The 21,380-nt window shown below is 35.1% G+C and overlaps 1 protein-coding gene across 4 annotated transcripts in view; it reads right to left on the bottom strand.

Annotated features, from left to right (window-relative positions):
- Window positions 1–21,380, bottom strand: part of Spock3 (SPARC (osteonectin), cwcv and kazal like domains proteoglycan 3) — a 377,611-nt gene that overhangs the window by 97,704 nt on the left and 258,527 nt on the right. For all 4 annotated transcript variants that reach the window (XM_035451289.1, XM_035451290.1, XM_035451288.1 and 1 more), the window contains one exon: window positions 2,387–2,510. In XM_035451289.1, coding sequence (XP_035307180.1) covers window positions 2,387–2,510 — 124 coding nt within the window. The remainder of the gene's footprint in view (window positions 1–2,386; window positions 2,511–21,380) is intronic.

Below are 21,380 nucleotides of genomic sequence, written 5' to 3'. Positions count from 1 at the left end.
TGAAACATATTATTTTATATTTTCACATACAACTACAGCTCCCTTTGAAAGTTACATTCGTGCCCTTAATATGGATTAGGTTGCCCTGGATCCTAACGTCCTTTGACATACTTGCTGTATTTCCATTGTTGGAAATATATAGATTTATGTTATTTCTCTGCCTGAAAATATCCACTATCTCTCCTGCCTCAAGTTACACAATCATCAATGTTCTTAAATTACAATTAAGAATTAAGTTTATTTCCTATGTGTCTCTATCTGTTTGGATGTTTACATCTATAAGTTTATTGTAACTTTGTGAGTTGGAATAGTGATTTGTGTGCTCTTAATAAATCAGTGGGCTTTATCCATGACCTAATATATAATACTGAAGCTCAGTAAATTAATAAATACAATGAGACCAAAGTAATGTTGAGAGGACCCTAGACACTGAATCTAACATAATCAATGAAATCTACTTTATGTTACTTTTAAAACATCAGCAGACAAATCCATGACACCATCTCCACCAGACTACTTAATACATTCTATTGCTTAAATCAGTTTATTTTTTCTTATTCTAGTATTCTTAATAAGATTTATAATTGTGAAATGCAAGAGGAGGCTTTGGTGGAATATTTCTCAGACAATGTAGAGTTTATAATATTTCCCCAAAGCCAAAAGGTTCTGAAAGTAAAGAATTCCAGAGTTGAATTTCACAGTGAATTAAAAATTAACAGATATAAACAGTATAAATTAAGCTGAGTTGGTCTTGATGACCTCATATATACATTTTACAAAAAGAATACAATTAATTTTCAAGGATCTGTTACTGGGTTCATAATATAGAAATTGTGTGTTGTGCTGGCTACTTTATTGGAACACTGCTATAAAACAATAAATTCATGAATGATCTATGAGGAATTAACATTAACGTTGTAAATCACTTACTCCATAATCAAAGAACACACATCAATTTCTCATTTAAGCTAAGTTCTTAAACACTGCTGAATCTTATTGTGACATAGTGACTAGGAAGTCTGAATAATGTAGAAGAAAAACCTGGGACATTGATGAAGAGATGCTATCAAACCTGGCCTTAATAATAATCAGTCGTGTAAAATTGGCCACATTTCCGTTGTTATTTCCTTAACTTCAGTGTTTCCAAAGGGTTCTGGGAAACTTAAATGAGCTGATGTAGGAGATAAAGTTTGTTACTTTTAACAAAGTAATTGCAGTGACAAACTATAGTTGTTTTTGCTTTTACAGCTCTAATTGCTATTAAAGCTTATTTTTTCCCTTTTTGGTTTTATCCCTAGAAGGGAATGAAAGAAAAACATGGGTTTTCAGATTTAAAGGCTCAAAACCATCACATTATGATATGAGAGAACTAAACACACTTCAAAATATATTCCTAACTAATGAGATCGTAGCTATTTCTTTAAAGTTAATAAAGAAATTTCTAAAAGAACCACATAAATAGATGGTTGATTTGCTTTAGTTAATTACTGTATTAGTTACTTTTGTGTGGCTGTGTCTAAATGTCTGACAAGAGCCTCTGAAGGTGGTTTGGCTTTGGCAGCATACCATGAAGGGATGCAATCCACTAAGGCATGGGGTACGCATCATCACAAGCAAGGCAGCAGGTTATCTTATTTCCTGCTCTCAGGAAGGAATGGCAGATAGTAAAGGGTTCGGTCTATAAAATCTCCAGTCACATGCAGAATGGCATATTCCTTCGAGATGGCTCTATCTCCTAAAGATTCCAGAACCTTCTTGAACAAAGCTAATGGATAGGGACCAAACACTGCTAAGCACTGAGCAGAACTTCTGAAATCCAGCTGTAGAGAGGGAGAAGTGATGAGCAAAGGGGTCAATCATGCTGGGAAAACGCACATAAACAACTGACCTAAGCAACTGGGAACACACTCACTTCCACCTGACCTCTGCGGAACCTGCAAGAGACCGGAAGCCTCCTTAATGTGGCTGTCATTTGGGGACCTTGGGCAATTTGTGGGGATGCTGGCAGTGGAACCAATATTTATCCCTAGTGCACAAGTATGCTTTGAGAGCCCATTACCTATGGAGTGATACTCTCTCAGCCTAGATACATGGGGGAGGGCCTTGACCCTGCCCCAAATGATGTGAGAGTCTTTGATGATCCCCCATGGGAGATCTTACCCTCCCTGAGGAGTGGATGGGGATCTGAGGGGGAGATGGTGGGGGGAATTGAAGGATAGAAGGAAGGAGGAACTGGGATTGGTATTTAAAATACGTTTTTTAAAAATTTAAATAAAAATTAATTTAAAAAATGAACATGAGCCTACTGAATCACAACCCATTCAACCCACAGCACGGAATAACAGGCATTATAAATTTCGTACTGAATAAATAGAGCTGCCCTCACCTGGGAAGTGTAGGAATGCCCGTCGGAACCACAAACAGGGCTGGCATAGGCCACAGGGCATGGCTTACAGGTGGATGACAGGAGACCTCTCCACTGCTTATGGCTTCCTCCTACTTCTTTCATACTGTTCGCAAATAAAGACATGAAACAAAAAAAAGAAAAGAAAACAACCATACTTAGTGATTTGATTTTCAGAACTATGTTTATATGACACTGCCTTTTCAGGCCTGTCATGATGATGTTTGATAGTTGAGTTACAGTCTCTTTCACCACACATTTATCTCTGCAATCTGCCCTTCATGATCTATTTACTTTTTTAGGCTTCTACTTTGAGGTTGTACTTCTTAAATGTTTTGTGTTAGTCACAGAGTGTGGTGATATTTTTGTGCATATTCTTTAGTTTATAGACATGAAATAGGATCTTGATATCCCAGAATAAACACTTGGTAAAAATACAGAACTCAGATTTCTGGAACCTTCTTTAAGCTTGTATTCTCTTAGGAATGGAGAAAAGAGACACCCGATTTAATGGCTGCATAAAAAAAGAGGGAGCTTACTTTTACAAGAAACAGCTATAAAGTACCAGGAATTTATAGCGTCTAGCAGTGTTTAAAAAGCCAAATTACTAGGTTTATTGACATCTCCCATCCTTGATTGCTGTGAAGTGTCTCAAAATGGACTCCTTAGACTTTGATCTAAAATAACTCTAGAAAATCCATTCCCTTTTGCTAAGCATCACACAGAATCTTTCCTTTTGTTCGCACTACTCAACTCATTGCTTATTTGTGGGAACAGTTCACACAGAAACAGAGGACTAAGAAAAGAGTAAGAAAATGAGTGGGAATCTACACAAAGACACTTAGTATTTGACATCAATATGTGTTCATTGTCACTTTCTGTGCAGAGAATAATCTGATGTCTATATGATAACAAGACAAAATGTTGAGAATCACCATGCACTCCTTTTCATGATTTTATATAATTTTCCATAATTTTATTCCCTGAAAGCTTTGTATTGGGAAAACTAGCTTACAAAGTAGGGTACCTAGACAATACTAAAAATTACACCATAAAGAATCCTATCATAGGAGAAGACAATTGAGCTTTATATTGGATTTAGACATTAAAATCTCATATCTACCTATCATCCATAATCTATCTATCTAACATCCATCTATCTATCATCTACCTATCTATCTTCTACCTCATCAATCCTTGTCTTTTTCTCCCTTCTCCCTTCCTTCCTCTTTGATTTTACCCCTCCAAATCCTCCATGCCTCCCATTTCTTCTTCCTTTCTTCAGATTGTCTAATGTATACAAGAATTTCAAATATGCTATTTTCATGTCTCATATATAAATTATATGTAATGACCACATTATAAACTTACTTGACTACAGAATTCACCATAAAATACATTGGAGCAAAGTATTAGTATCAGATAAATATCCTAAATATGAATCAAAATAATGTCTGGAAACCCTAGCATGCTGTTCTAATCCTCATTGCTGATAAAAGTTGAGTAAGGTTTCCATATCAGGAGTACTTAATGCAGCTGCAAAGGATGTACAGAATTCAGACTCTGTATATTTCTATTATCAAAAAGTGTTTCATGTTTTTTCAATTTTATTTAGTAGCTATGTAAATCATGGAACATAGCTTTGACTTGTGTGTTTGTGTATTACTCTGTGAAGGTACATCTGTGTGTATGTATGTCTGCATGTGTGTATGTTTGTGTGCATTATGTTTGTATGTGTGCCTGTATACTAACCTGTGAAGGTGTGTCTGTGTGTACATATTTAGCTGTTAAGGTGCATTTGTGTTTGTAATTGTGTGGATGTGTGTGTTCACCTGTGAAGGTGTGTGTGTGGTGTGTGTGTGTGTGTGTGTGTGTGTGTGTGTGTGTGTGTATGAGATTGTGTGTATGTGTGTGTGCATCTGTTCACCAGTAAAGGTGCATCTGGAGGTCAGAGGTTGGCATTAATAAGGTTTCCTCTTTACAGTCCTTTGAGACAGAATTTCTCCCTGAATCTTTATCTTACAGTACCTGAAAACCAAGCCCTGGGAATCCATCTGTTTACAGCATCAAGTCCTGGGGCCACAGCCACATGAAAGCATATCTGGATTTTATGTAAGCTCTTTCATTCCAAAATCAGGTTCTGATGTTTGTGCAGCAGTTAACTCACTGTGTTTTCTCAGAAAATTGAAATAAAGTTCTGAAACTTGTAACTCTGTGTTTTTTCAGCATCAGACATACAGTTTACAGTGTTTCCAATGGAGATATTCAGTTCAAAGGAAAATGAGTTGAATAGAGGCAACAATAATGGACATTTACAGGCCTTAACATTAGTATTTTATGTAACACACACACACACACACACACACACACACACACGAATGGAGTTTTGTTGTTGTTGTTGTTGTTTGATTTTTAATTATACCTGAAGGCACTAGTTTAGGAAGAATGTGTGTTTCTGAGAGAAGTGAGGTCATGGTACTTAGTGCACAGGCCAACAGTGACACATTGATTTGATTGAGAAATGGCAAGCTGGCTCTTGCTGTCAGGATGGTCTCCTGGCAACAATAGTCATAGCAATGACAAGTGAAGCAGTCAGTCTTGAGAAAACAGTAGGGGACACATTAGACTGAATACTCAGGGTAAGAAGGACCTTTAATGTCAGAAGGTAAATCTAAACTTGATATCCTCTCTCTCTCTCTCTCTCTCTCTCTCTCTCTCTCTCTCTCTCTCTCTCTCTCTCTCCTCTTTGTGTGTGTGTGTATGTGTGTGTGTGTGTGTGTGTGTGTGTGTGTGTGTGTGTGTATGTGTTTGCTTGCATTTGCCATCCCATGTCCCATGTCCTATATATGGAGATTAAGAGACAAATATGGGAGTCAATTTTCTTCTTGATGATGTTAGTTCTGGGGGTGTAGAACTCTGGTCATTAGAACTGATGGATGCCCACTGAGCTGCCTCTCCATTCCTCAACTTTTTTTTGAGGATATTACTTCAGCTTTAGTATCACTGATATTACTCTAACATACTACCATTGGTGACAAAAAATTAGGATGAGCAAAGACTCTAAAAATATTTAAAAAGTAAAAAAATATATTTGGTAAAAGTGGTTTTCCAACAGCAACTTTGAAATGTCTACAGTTAAAGTTAGTAAATTTCAAACAAATATTTGAAGTTTTAAGACTTGATTTATTTTCAAATGGAAGTCTCTTTCTGCAGGAATACATCCTTTCCCAGTAGAGCAAAATGCTGTGTTCATGCCTTCAGGGAAATAAAGAGTCCAATGTTAATACATGACATCACAGTTTCTTTCCTTTCATATTTTTTCATTCTAAATCTCACCACACAAAGCAATAAGTGGGTTCCATAACAATATCAGCATTATTATGTGTCTAGTTGCTGCAAAATAAAAAAGACAAGGGGGAATTTTAGTATGGTAATAACTCTTCTCACATGTAGTCTGCACACACAGTTAAGTGAGACCAACTTGTTGGTTGTCTTTTACACTTCAGTTTCTTTTGTTCCTCTGCTGTTTAGTAAAAGGTATCAAGGAGAGTCTCCTATGAAAACTCAATAATCTTATTTCTCTAATAATGATGACATTCCTCATAGTTGCTTCTATAGACACAGTCATAGGTTATTTAGCTTTATGTTAGCTAAGCATGCTATGCATTTTACACTATACATTCAACCACTCTAGAAACAGGATAAAAAAAGTTTCCAACATGATTTACACTGAAAGAAAAGACCTCATTTCAAATTGATTTGCTTCATATTTGGTTACACAATTAATCATTTGTAAACAATATGAGAGGCTATGATTTTAATACAATTATTTACATGATACTCCATTAAAAAATAATGGCATGCACTATCTATGTACTATTTTTCTGGAATCTGATGTGTTTCCCACTAAAATGAATATAGCTTTGAGGAGTTAATATGACATGGAATGGACCTGAATATTGTTGTAGATGTTCTAATTAGAAATATAGCCATCTGAAGGTGGCCAGTGACAGACATGGAATGGCAATTAATAAACATAGGGAGATTAAATATGTTCACATTAAAGAGAAATAATTTGGTTTCAAAAAGTTACCAAGAAACAGGTAACAATTTGTATTAGTGTCAATGAAAACTGTAAACTGTAAAAATTATCACCAGAGAATGTAGTACAAGTTACTACAAATGAAAAATATTTTCTATGTCCTACATTCTTGAATCAGAATTCACCGCTTAGGAATTCTCAGTTCTGAAGAAGTACAAATGCAATCACCAGGTTATATAAGAGATATTGGAATTAAAAGAAGAAGCTATTGTAACTGATTTTTAATTTCACAATCACATTTTCTTCTTTATCTATGTGCCAATAGTATTTTTACTCTTACTGATAGTGAATGCAGGACAGGAACATGATCTTAAACATCAGAATTAAAATGGGTGTTTTATTCTGTGAATTCTCTGGCAAGGGCAGGTTGATATATTACTTGCCCGTTCAATAGATACAACAAACATTTTATTTCCCTTAGAAAGTGTATTTTTATCATTCTTCCAAAATAAAGAAGCATTGTTTCAAAAGGTAATCCTATCAAGCAACATCTTTAGAAAGCAAGGCTGCTGTTTTGACTTTATGTCAAGGATCTTGTAAGAGAGAATATGACATTACAGGCTACCATATTGTGAAATAATAGATGAAAAATTAGGTAAAACTTGGACAGCCTCATATGAAACATTTTGCAACTGCAGAATCTATTATTTGCATGATCTCTGTATTTTGTATATCAGTAATCTGAATTCCACAAAACACTAATTTTAACAAAATGGTTACTTTTTGAAAAAAATGCCTAATGAGCTTGCTATAAGACAACAAATATATGATAAATAAGTGAAATATATATGATAAATTAGTTAATTTATTCTTCAAAACAAAATTTAAAAAACTGAATATTGACTTGCTCAGCTACCTTTCTTATGTGGCCCATACCTATCTGCCAAGCGAAGGTATCACCCACAGTGGTCTAGCCTACCTACATTAGTTATTACTCAAAAATGCAACACAGACCAGCCCACAGGCTAATCTAATAGTAGTATTTCTCTTGATTGAAAGTCCATCTTTTTACTAATACCTAGGTTTGTGTCAAGTTGACAAATACTATGGCAATGCATTTATTGTCTGAGAATGACCACAAATATTCTTCCAGAAAAATCATATGGAGATATATTTAAAAATTATGATTCTATATATGACAAGCTATCCAAACAATTAATCACCACATGGTGCTCTACTATACTGAAGAGGTACAAGAATGGAATTTTTGTTTCAACAAATATAATTATAATTTCAATGCAAATATTGTATTAAGAAAGCAAGTAATTCCACAATTTTAAGACAGGTTTTATATATATTTATATTCAAAAGCTCCAATGTCACAGGTATATATAATATCACATTTTATTTTGTTATATCTGCATATTATTCACTATTTTTAAAATGTAAGACTGGGGAGAGAAAAATACACAGATTAATTATTTTAAAGCTTTTGTTATTTATGAGTTTAAGTCGGAAGTCATGTATTTTCCTTTGTATTTCACCATGTATAATCTTTGAATCACATAAGTTAATACAAAATTAATAATTCATCAAAAATTCCATGATAATGATATGGATTTATAATACATCAATTATATTTTAAGAAAAGTGAAGATGGATGTTAACCTATATTCCAAATTTCACTTAAAAATCAATCCACCATTGGTGCTGGTGACACTTTAATAGTTATGGACACATATTGCTCACACAGCAGATCAGAGTTTGTTTCCTACCATTCACCTGGGTAGGTCACAAGTTCTATAATTCATATTCTATGGGATTTGATATCGTCTTCTGACCTCCTTGGGCCTTCCACTCATTTTACACACACATGTACTCTCATGTACACACACACACACACACACACACACACACACACACACACACACACCTTCCACTCATTTTACACACACATGTACTCTCATGTACACACACACACACACACACACACACACACACACACACACACACACACGCAGGCACATAGTAAAGAACTAATCTTTTTTAAAAACTCTATATCCTGCATCTATTGTGTAGAGAAAATACCTTCCCAATTAAAATTTATATTAAGTAGCATAAATAATTCCTTTTATTTGATTCACACTAAGGAATGTATACAAGATTGATTAAGAGAATTACCTCATTTTCATTTTGATTTATGTATACATTTGCATCAGGTCTCTGTCTATACTAATAGTCACTAAGTCTAAATTTCTAATTTTCAAATACGCATGATGAACTCCTCGGCATTCCTGTAATAGTGAATGTTCCCAAGCAAAATGATTCTTCAAATGCTCACTACATGCTAGAGGAGTCCTGTATTGCCAGTGGTAAGCAAAGTATCAACTAAGATCTGCTAACAACCTTTGGTTTTTAACAGCAAAGGAAATTCTACATTCTACATAGGAGAATATATCTGCATTTGAAAATAGCAGATATACAATTTAAGAAGAAAAAAAGACTACCTCAAAGGAAATGGTTAACAGTATTGTATTTCCAAAAGACATAAGAAAACATTACATTTGATCATTGGAAGAATATTTTACACTTCAAACTGTGCCCTGATTATGAAAAATCCTTTTGATTTTTTTTCATTTAGACACAGAAGGCAACATTTTACCTGCTTTTCAAGAAACAGACTTGACAGCTTTAGCAGAAGCAGACAGTGAGTAATTGTTTCATGTTATTTAAGAAAACAGCCCATTAAAGGCCAGACAAAGTTCAGAGAAGAAAAACATAGCTTCACTTTCATGGAATATCTTCAGAGAAGTCATAGTTATTTGCTCCTCCTTTCTTCCTGCTTTATTGCAAATGGAAAGTTCTACACATACAAAGCAAAAAAGCTGCAACATTCTGACTTTGTTCGATGTGTACCTTGATTTATACTTCATTAATGTTCTTCATCTAAGAACATTAAACCTTTACTATACATTATGTCCACCAGTATTTTGCACACTTGGAAATAATTAATATAATTAAACAGAGAACCTAAATTTTTGCTAAGATACTTTTATTTCCTCCAGATGCTATTTATAAGATATTCCAAGGGAGCAGGTATTCAAATTTGCTCCTGCTAGTGCAGTAATCCTGGCTGATGTGCTAGACACAGAAAGATTCTTCAAGAAACAGTGTCTTAAACATGGTATGTACTCACTCATATATGAATTTTAGACATAGAGCAAAGGATTACCAGCCTATAATCCTCTTCACCAAGGACACTAGGAAACATGAAGGACTCTAAGGGATAAATGGTCCACAGGAATGGAAGTGGCATGAACTCCTGAACTAATTGGGAACATGAGGGTCGGGGGGGGGGATGCTACAATAAGAGCAAGAGAAGAGGATTAGAGGAGAGGAAATGGAGGGGCAGAAATATTGAGTTGGGGGAAGAATAGAGGAGAGAGCAGGATGAGAGATACCATATCAGAGGGAGCCATTGTAGGTCCGAGAAGAGATCTGAAACCAGGGAGATCTCCAGAGACCTACAAGGATGACATGATCTGTCAATCCAGGCAATGGTGGAGAGGATAACCTAAAAGCCCTTCCCCTAAAATGAGATTGATGATTTCTCTTTAAGCCATCGTAGAGCCTTCATCCAGTGGCTGATGGAAGCAGAGACAGACATCCACAGATATATACTGAGCTGAAATCGGGAATTTAGTTGAAGAGAGGGAGGAATGAAGAGCAAAGGGGTCTGTACCAGGTTGGAAACCCACAGGAACAATTGGCCTGAACAAGGGAGAGCACATCAACCCTAGATGCTGTCTGGGAGGCCAGTACAAGACTGATCCAGACCCCTAAACATGGATGTCAATAAGGAAGCCTCTGCACTCCAGGGAGCCTCTGGTGGTGGATTAGTATTTTTCCCTGGTGCAAGAAGGGACTTTGAAAAGGAGCCCATCCCATGTGAAGGGTTACACTCTGGCCCTGGACACATGGGGAAGGGCCCAGGACCAGGTCAGGAAGATTTGGTGGACTTTGCAGAGCCCTTGTTGAGGGCCCTATCCTGCCTGGGGAGTGGTGGGTGGATGGGGTGGGGGTAGGCTGGGGGTGGGGGAGGAGAGATGGGGGTGAGGGGAGGGAGAGGGAGAAGGGACTTACATGTGAAACAAGCTTGTTCCCTAACTAGAACTAATAAATAAATTTAAAAAAAGAAAGAAACTGTGTCTTTGCCACTTGTACCACAGCTAAAATGTCATCACAAAGCCTTTCAAAAACCATTTTGTCCTGTTTGGTTAGCAACTGTTGCAGGAACTTCTCACCTGCCAACCTAAATTATTAGCTTCTAAACTATAAAGTGCATTATTTCATTTATCTATGAGGTAACACTTTATGTACTAAATTAAATATAACAGAACAAAGACATCATTGAATTCATGGATCTAAGGGATTTTTTTTTTTCTGGATGGATATATGTCGAGTGAGGTATTCCTATTCCCAGGAAGAAAAGCAGTCTATTTGAGACTTAGCTGAACACCTGTTCTTCTCTAAGGCCCAATTTCTAATGCTGTTTCTTCTGTAGACTACATCTGACTGCTCAAATGGATCATATATTTATCCCTGACATAGGGTCACTTGTAGCCAGCTTGCAACTTATGTTTGCACATATCATTATTCCATTATAATGTCTTTACCATACATGATTGTGTCTGTCCACTCAACCCAAGCTATATTCTGCTGCATTTTCTTTAACATTTGCTGAATGATTCGTGCATATCTCTGAACCTCATATTCATGCCTTCCTTGCTTCTGGCATTTATCTGAGTTCTGAATCTAGTGATCATGGAGCTGCTAAAAGGAAAGGGCACTTTCTCAAGACTAAAAATATCTGTGGCCTCCCCAGTGAGCCTCTCCACTTGCAGAAAGCAGCTGGGCAGTGAAAGATGTCATTATAATCATAGCCTGGAATTGTACACAAATTGGATACAACCATAGCATCCTCTAGAGTGCCTGTACCATTTTAACATCTGTACAATTTGTCCAATCATATTCTTGTTTTTTTCTTTACTGAGATCACACTTCCAAAAATAGTACTAAGGATTCCTGGGAATAGAATATTTTTTTTGTCTTTTGACAGAAATAACTTTTGTATTTGAAATAATGTAAATTTGATCCCATAGTTACAATGGATAAATCTGAATCAGTACTTTATGACTGAAATCTAAGGGTGGGCAGAAACATAATCTCATGGTTCTCAGGTAACAATTTGACCCTTGCTTCCATCAACTGAGGGCAGCTTTGTACAGTACTTTGTTTAGGACTAAACCCTTCTCTGCTTCATATTCAGCCTTTTCCTCTTATGTCTGTCTCAAATTCCCTATAACTTTCTGGTAAGAACTGATGTGACAGTGTTTAGCATTCACAACAAGAACCTAAAACAAACTCATATCCTGAGAAATTTTCTCATTTTGTATTTTAAGGTAATATTTACTCTTATATCACATGAGATAATCCTCACTGACATTGACAGTGAGAAAGTAGAAATACTTGTGGAGCATTCTGTAATTGATGTCAGAGAGAATCCTAAAGTGTGAATTCAATTGTTTCACAACATAGCAATGTCAAGAATGGAGCCTGTGTTAGAAGATACCTTAATTAAAATTTACTATTAATATCACATTCTATATTTTCCTGATTGCCTACCCAATTGGTTCAACTCCCCCACATCTAAAAGAAAGTTATGTTATCTATGGTGAGATTGTGGAACTCAGATACTGTCCCCAAGGAGACACCATTCTGCAAAAATTGTTCACTGCATAACAGTGGCATCATGACCTTGCATTACATCTTCCTTTATCCGAAGCTTCTCCATCAGGGCACTCAATGTTCATGTCAATTTCAAGAAATTTTAGTACTACTATGAATATTTTGAGTCATCATTTTTAAGATATGTTTTAATAGGTATTTATATATTCTCCTGTGTCCCAAGGACACATATTCATATCTGAGTTATAATTGTGTAGAGATTAAACAGTGAAGTCACCATCTTCATGGATAAAGAATAAAAGTGCATTTAACTGGGGCATTTCTCTTCCAACTCTAAATTTTGTGGTTTGAAATCAGAGGATAGAGGCTTTGAGACTGGTTTTATTCATGTTTGTTGCATCCAACAGTGGTGCAATTCAAGGAAAACTGAATGGCTGTGGTAAATAGACTTCATTTTTTGGGGTAATAGAAAATATGTGTTCTGTGGCATGAAAGGCTAACGTGGAAAATAATTTTAAAGAATATATTTTTGGTTATATGGTACATTAGCTTTGCTCTCTGAACTATATACTCATTTGTTTCTGTATTTTACTGAATAATCTTTGCACCAGACTTCACATACTCTCCTTCCTCTATGCAATCTTATCTTATTTAATCACAGCCTAGGAATTTTTCTAATACATAAAAGACCCTGATAAAAAGTAAGTTCTTAATAAATTTTATTCGAATAAATAAGTGAATGAATAAAAAGAATTAACATAAAAGATTGGATAAAGGATGCAAGGTTAAAAGGAGGGGTTAAGTAATTTAACAAGATTCCTTAGGCTAAAATCACTAATGGTCACATCTAGTTTCCTAAGATACACCCTCTTAAGAAGAAATTACATAGCACATATTTCCCTTCTCTAGGAACATTTTTGTAAATAATATGTAAATCTTAATAAATTCTTTTCTCAGGTGACACTTTTATGATAACACAACACAATTTTTTTATGATATTAAAACTCTAACAGCTCATACGAATATTCTTTGGTAAAATACCATTGTTTGTCTGTCTTGTCATTTTTCTATATTCATATTCTCTTTGTTTCTCTATTTTTCTATTTCTTTCTCTTTGTGTGTGTGTGTGTGTGTGTGTGTGTGTGTGTGTGTGTTAATTCACCTGGAAGATATGTAATATGCTATTCAAGAGTTTTCAGCTCCCTCAGTTAGAACCCAGACATCCCACAAATGAAAAAGATGATATTGGCCTTTCATGCTTGCTGTTCTCCTGCTTGGAAGTCAAATTCATTCAAGTGAAATTTAGGAACAACATATAACTATTCCTCAGTGGATGAGATTCCCAAAGGTTAAACTAACCTGGCATAGAAAACATTCTATAAAAGGAGCTGACAAATGTGTTCTTACACTGAAGGCAAAACCCATTGAGTAATTTATTGCAAGTCGGTTATAGATTTGATACCAAATGCCATCACATCAGGGATTTCCTGACCATGCTCCTTTCTCATTTGTACGTTGCTCAAGATAAAATCAATACCTGTGTTACCTACTATTTATAGTAGAGAAGTCTAGAGAAGGCCTCTGGCTTATCTTCTTTCACCTTGCTATTTTCTTCCTATTGGTGTGTTATTTAGATGTAGTGGCTTTAGCTTGTGAGAAATGTTCACATTTGTTTATGTTTTGAAAGTGAAGAATTTCCTAAAAATTTGTTGAAGGGCTAGCTTGACTGTTGACATTCAGAGTAGAATCAATCATTAGGGCATTATTTTAATAAACAGCTTAACCCATTGATTCCTTCTCAACTACATGTAATACGGCAAAGTAGCTATGGTTTGAAGAAGGTCACTGGGGGCTTGATTTTGAAAGGCTGTCTTTTAAATGCCTAATCACTGTCTGTTTTCAAACAGCCATGATTTACTCTTTTCTCCATTACATCTCCACAGTGATATTCTCTCTTGTTTTAAGCTCAGAGCAACTCATCTCGGCAACCAGGAATTGACTCCTCTAAAACCACGAGCCAATAAATAAATAAATAAATAAATAAATAAATAAATATCTCCCAAATAAGTTGCTTCATTTCAAATAATCCAGCACAATAACAAAACAACCTATTAACAAGAGTTCCTTGTTCATGTTCCAGGGTAGCATAATTATATATGTCCTTACATTTATTTTTCTTTGTACAAATGTTTTAGCCTTTTCATACACAACTTAATTACTTATGTTTATTTAGGACAATCATTTCTTGACAATAGATGAAACAAAACCTCCTGGCTATCATCCATGTCCCAGAATGAACTAGGTCATTAGAGAAGGTGCAGGGCTTAAGAGAGGAGGACCAAGATAATCAAGGGACTTTATTTTTTATTCATCCTACTTTCATAACCGCTATCCTCCCCCTCCTGCTCCTCCTCCTCCTCCTCCTCCTCCTCCTCCTCCTCTCCTGCTTCTTCTTATGTTCCTCTTTCTCCTCCTCCTCTTCTTCCTGCTCCTCCTCCAGCTGTTTCTCCTTTTTTTTTTTTTTTACTGTAGTTTAATTGGTGACTCTGTCTTTTTCAGGGTAACCTTATCAGTTCAGATTGTACCTCCTCTCTTCTAGTATTTTCTGATGGGGGATGTCCTTCTATGTATGTTTGTCTTATTGGTTGATAAATAAAGCACTGTTAGATGGAAAGATTTATCCTTACAAAATGATGTAAAGACATGGTTTTAGGGACTTCTGCATAAAAACTTGAGAAAAGCTTTAAAAGGGATTTTAGAAGCAAAAAAACAGACAAGCATGACTTCTTGGTAGCAGCATTTTCTCAGGTGGTCTCTGCTTTGCTAGAGACAAGCAGAGACTTGAGCGGCTCCTTTAAGAGAGGCTTCCTAACTCAGCATAAGAGGAAAAAAACTGCAGGGCTCTTGCTAACATTTCAATGGTATGTACAAGGAGCTGCATCTCCAAGCCAGCAGCCTTGTTGCTTGATGGCAACATAGACCAAGGCAGTGAGCACAGCTCTCAGTGCTGGCGGTAAATATACTCCTGCCATCTTGGAAAGACAGTGGCTAAAACAGCCATGGCTTCAATTTTAGCAGTGTTGTTTAGCAGATAAAAGATTGCATGGCGTGAAAAAGGTAAAGATTTACAATAAAGACAGATTCAGATGAAGAAAAACCTCTAAATGTTTATGCTGTTTTTAAAAGTAGGCTTGTGAGAGAAAAGAAACTGGAGAAAGTAATTGAAAGAAAGAAAGAGAAGCTGGTGGTTGTGATGCACGCAGTTAGGATTTGCTGAAGGAAGCAGAGGCTTCCATGTCATGGTCATCACCCCCAACCATCAGGAAGCAATTTGTAATGAACAATGCCCAAATTCCCAAGTATTGTTTATAAATGTTTGTTTTCATTTAAATGGGATTGGCTATAAATGGTAATGGATAGGATAGGATAGATAGGATAGATGATAGAATATTTTCTTTAAATCTTGCTAAATGTTAATGAATTAATATTGTAACTATACTTCCTATTTAACAACTGTCTTGTTGTATATTTTATTATGTTTTTGTTAAAACCCTGATTTTTATTTAGACATAAAAGAGGAGATGATGGGAGGGTCCTTCTGTGTATATGTTTGTCTTATTGGTTGACAAATAAAGCACTGTTGGCCAATAGGGAAGCAAGATAGGTGGGAATAGGATTCAAGGAGAATTCTGGGAAATGTAATAAAGAGGAGTCTTGTAATCCAGGCAGGAAGTGACATAGCAGGCAGACTCAAAATATAAGCATTTACAAGCAGGAAATTGTACTTTTCCTTTTCCTCCTCCTCTGGAAACCACCATGTGAGCCTGACAAGAGAGGACAAATGCCGCTGGCATCCTCGATAAAATAAGTCTTTACAAAATATATAGATTAATAATTATGGTTGATACTTAGGACACAGATAGCAAATAAGAAATCCTAGTCATTGGCCAGCAGCATTTTAATTAATATAAGACTCTGTGTGTTATTTTGGTTGCCCACGTGGCAGCAGGGCTCAGGAAGTTTGACAGGAAGACTTATCTATATGGCTGTCTTTTCTTTTCATTTCATTTCTTTTCTTTTCTTTTCTTTTCTTTTCTTTTCATGTCTTCTTCCTCCTCCTCCTTTTTTTGTCTTGATTTGTGAAGCCTGTTTTGCCCAGGGATTTTCTTTTCTTTATCATTCAGATAGATTCCCTGAGTAAAATAATATGGATTGCCAACAGTGTTGCTTCAGAACTTAGTCCATTTTGCTCCAAACACTCTGGATTTTCAGTTTCCCTTGAGAGACTGGCTGCTACCCTATGGTGTTGCCTGTAATTGTGATTTAGTCCTATCACATAGCTTTCATTACCCTTTGTTCTCTATATTTAGTGTTTGCAAAATGGCTTGGCAATTTTCTTTCCTGGTTCTGTCTGTGTGGTGTTCTGCATGCCTCTTGTTCTTGTTTTGATATCTTTTCCACTAGAGTTACAAAATTTTTCTTTCATTATTTTACATTAGATGTTTTCTATGCTTTTGTCCTTCTGTGTCCATAATTCTTAGAATTGTCTTTTTGTGGTGTCCCAGACTATCTTTGTTTTCCATTCAAGATTTTTTTAAAAAAATCTTTTGTAGTTGAGTTATTCACTTCCTCTATTTTGTCTTCAAACCCTGTTTTCTGTCTTCCATGTGATCCATCCTGCCAGTAAGGCTTGTAACTGTATTTTTCTTAGCACAAAATGTCTCATATTTATAGCTTCATTTTAGTTTATGTTTTCTTCAATATTTCTCTGTTTATTTAATTCAGTATTTTTGTCCAGATTTTTCTCATTTCACTAAGCTTTGTGTTATGCTTTCTTGGACAGTCAACAATTTATCCATGTCTTCTTTAAAGTCATTGAGTTTCTTAAACTTTTGACCATGTTTATGATCATTCTTTTGAACTCTGTTTCTTCAAACTCAACTAATTTGTTGTCATTGTGAACAAATATTGTGGGGTTTGTCATCTCTGGGGAGAGATATCCCTCCCATATGGCCCAGTTCACTCTGCTGGCCATTTTCACTGTACTATTTGCTCTCCTGATGTGTGTACTCTTCCAGATGTGTCTAGCTGAACTCTTTCACATGTGTACAATATGTGGAAAAAACCTTCCCCTCAACCATAAAAAAAGAAAACTCAATAAAATGACAGGAATTAATACACATCTTTTTATAATCACCATGACTATTAAAGGGTCCAATTCATTAGTCAAAAAACATACTGTGTTTATGCATGCCTGGGCCTTTTAACAGGCAGGATTGACTGAAGAGCAACCAAAAGCCTCTTCTTCACACTGCTGATGTTTTTGCTGTTGAGGGATTCATGGAGAAGGGAATCATTAATTTCAGGTGTGCTCCCTCTATTGGCCGCACTAGGATCAGGTAGATGCTTCCAGTTCAGTGCTCACACAGATATCCTTGGCTAAACTAAATTGACTACAAAACAAAACCAAAGGTCAGAACATGGGAGCAGTAAAGGGTAGAAATGTGGGTGGTTGAGAGAGATAGGAGAAAGATAATAGACGTTGTGCTGAAATATTAATCAGAATAAATCATATACATGTATGAAATTGTTCCAAGTGAACAATTGTATGTATGTTTCTATGTATAAGAAAGAAATTCAACATAAATAAATGCTATGGTATAAGAGAATTATGTGCTACTGAAGGCCTAGGAGCTACTTCATACTGGGATAACAACATTTTAGGCCAAAGATTAATATGATAATGAAGGTAAACATTGTTTTACAATTCTGATAAATGTTATTCAAATTTTAAAATTATATGACAACATGACATGATCTTTTCTGTGTCTTCTTGGAAATCCTGGCTAATACAAAAGTATAATTAAACAAAATAAAATTCTCATTAGAAGAAATGAAACTACTTTTCACATGTTGCTAGGGTTGTCTACCAGAAGTCCAAAATAATCAACACAAACCACAAACTCTCCCTTTATTTTAGTGTCATGAGGATAAATAACATTTTCTGAAAATATCCTTAATAAATGCTTTGGATGGATCAACCTGGAATCTGTATTTCTGTCTTTGGAATATTAACTGGCCTCATAATGTTGTTGGAGGTTTTGTGGTTTCTTGCTTCACCATACCTGAAGAGTTTGCAGAAGTTTTTCTTGATAATCTAGTGGTACCATTTTAAAAAAGCATCCCATTTCAGTTGGGCATAATGAAATAAAAGCAAAGAATTTTGATGAAAGGAGTCAAACTCAATAAATGAAGAGGCAACATGGCCAGCCCAGGTCAGGAAAAGTCAGTATTGTCAAGATCTGTCTATTCACAAATTGGCCCATAGAAAAGAAAATCATTCTTTTAGGAATCCTTGCAGGCTACTCTTTGTACATTTAAAATCTATTTTTAAACTTTTGTGGAAACAAGAAAAACCCAACAATAGCATCAGAATAAAGTTGAATGAAAAGAACACATTTGAGGGCTGGTACTGACTGATATGGTACACATAACACATCATACCCACAGACTGACTCACACACACACACACACACACACACACACACACACACACACACACACTCATACACACACAGAGGGGTGAGAAGGACAGAGATGAGAAAGAACAATAACAAAAAAACTAATACTTGAAATGTTTATTTTCACCTAGTTCTCTCAGATTAAATAACAGAAGTGAACAAATGAAAACATTAACTCCTATAGAATACAGACAAAAATGTAAATGACTTTGGTTTCTACTATGAGTGTTTAGATACATTAAAAGTATAATAATCTGGTCTTCACTAAAGCTAAGATTTTCTATACATAGAGGACATAGAAGGACTAATGGTAAGATTAGTCACACAGAAGAAGAAAGTATTTGCCACCGGCATATCTGATAGATGACTATCCAAAATATGAAGAGATTTTTAGGGCCCAATAATACCCAATTTTAAAATAAAGACGTTAACAGTCAACTCATCAAAAGATTATATGTTACAAACAAGTCTATGGAGGAAGGCTTCACACCTTACCTGTTATAAGAAAATTGAATCAGAGGGTTTTTTTTTTTTTCCTGGAGATTTTCAGTAATGTTACCTCCAGGAGCAAGTGTATTTCAGTGGAGATCTTCAGTGAGCTGTTAATTTCAGGATTTTTTTGAAAGAATTATTTCAGGTTTTGGAGTTCTTAAACAAAACCAAAGTCCTATTATCAAGTTTATTTTTAGATTTGGAGTGGATTCTGTATGTGTTGCTTCATTTAAATGTAATAGCAGGATACACACTTGATTTTCACTCTTAATATAAAGTATTTACTAGAATCAGTTTTTATTATTAAGTAATTTAATTTCCTGAACACAGATGCAGTGATTAGTCTAAGCATTTATAAGTATAAAATGTTCAAAAAATATGAGTGTATTTGAAAAAGGTTACTATAAAAGGTAGTTAACAATACCAATTATATATAATACACATCATCAAGTGTTTTATTCAGTTTGCAACCTGTCTAAATAATATGTAGAAAATTATATACTTGAAAATTTTAGTGAAGTGTACAGATGTGCAGATGTTTTAGTCATCCATTTTTATTAATATTTTAAACAATTCTAATTATATAGTCTAGTTGTTATTTAATCTTATTGCTGCTAGGTATATTTAGTGATATCTTTTGAATGACATTTTGAAACATGTACACCTTCCAATTCAAAAGTAGCAGAACTATGATATTTATGAATGAAATACATAGTGGCCTATTGGGATGTCTGAACAGATTACAACACTTGCTGCTCAAGTCTGAGAAGCTTTCTTTAGTCGTTGAGCTGACATAAAGTTGGAAGAAGAGAACTGAGTACTACAAGTTGTCCACTGACCTCCATAGTCATTCTGGGACATGAGCATACTCCCCACAATGATAACAATGTAATTATTTCTAAAGTACTGGGTAATTACAACAGGGAGAGAATAGCAAATATTTAGCAATAAGTGAACGATAATAAAAATTAATTGTTAACAAATCTCTCTTACTGTTTGCAGCATACACTCATACATTATAAGTGATTTATTATGACATTTTGCTTTTTTATTGAAAGAAGCTCATATATGTAGACAGGAGCTCATCTTATGAAAACAATGTAAAACCTATTTATGAGAGTAAAAGAAAACAATAATACACCTTTTTGTTGAAAGGTCTTTAATAATTCTACTGGTAAAATAAAAACATAAAAAGCATATGAACAAAGGAAAATATAGAAATGAACAAAAAGAAAGTGTCTTCTTTATGGAGAGATCAGACATTTACTCTGTTAAATATGGCCATCTAAAAAACAGGGTCTCTAATCACCTAAGACACAAGCCTCCAGTCACTTCTGTGAATGATTAGTTTAACTTGGTTATCTTTGGTGTGTGTTTGTGGTGTGTTACTGTAATTAGGTTAATTGAGGTAAGAAAATCCATTGTAAATGAGGGCATATAGTTCCCTGGGTTGGGATTCTGAACTGTTTACAAATGAGAAGGAAAGGCAAGAACAGCATTCATTGCCCTCTGCTTCCAGGCTGTAGATTCCATATGGCCACATACCACACTCTCTTCCCACAATGTCTTCCCTGTTATAATGGAATATACCCTGGAACTGTGTGACTAATAATAATAATAATAATAATAATAATAATAATAATAATAATAACCTTCTTTCTACACTTGCTTCTCTGGCTTAGTGTTGTACTTGGCAAGAAAATGGTTGAATTTTCCTTTGATACAAACTATTATTTTGGAGGATCCCATGGAGGCTATGAGACAGGGCAACATTTACTTCATTCATTATTTCTTTTGAATATTCTATATACTTCACTTAGCATTCTCCTCTCAAAGTACAAGTTCCTTCAGAACAAATAGTAGGTGTATTAGATTTAGTGTGCCTTTATGATCAAAAATTCCTTAATATAGAAATAATAAAAAAAGCTTGATAATGTATCAAAATCTGGAAATTTTAGTATCTCTACTTATTTCTAAATTGACGAGGAAATTCATTCTATATTGTACTTTTATTTCATTTCATAATTTTATTTCACTTCATTCGTTGCCTATGATGCACATTGATGCAAATTTGGATTATGCGAGAAAATTCAGGGCTTTCAGTGTCAGTTTCTATATACCCATATAAAAATTTGGAGGAAAGTAAAGCACACTATTTATATTGTGGGATATT

Source organism: Cricetulus griseus (genome assembly GCF_003668045.3).
Source record: "Cricetulus griseus strain 17A/GY chromosome 1 unlocalized genomic scaffold, alternate assembly CriGri-PICRH-1.0 chr1_0, whole genome shotgun sequence".
In the NCBI taxonomy this organism is placed as follows: Eukaryota; Metazoa; Chordata; class Mammalia; order Rodentia; family Cricetidae; genus Cricetulus; species Cricetulus griseus.
The sequence above is the reverse complement of the archived record's forward strand: the minus strand, read 5'-3'. Positions and strand labels throughout refer to the sequence as shown.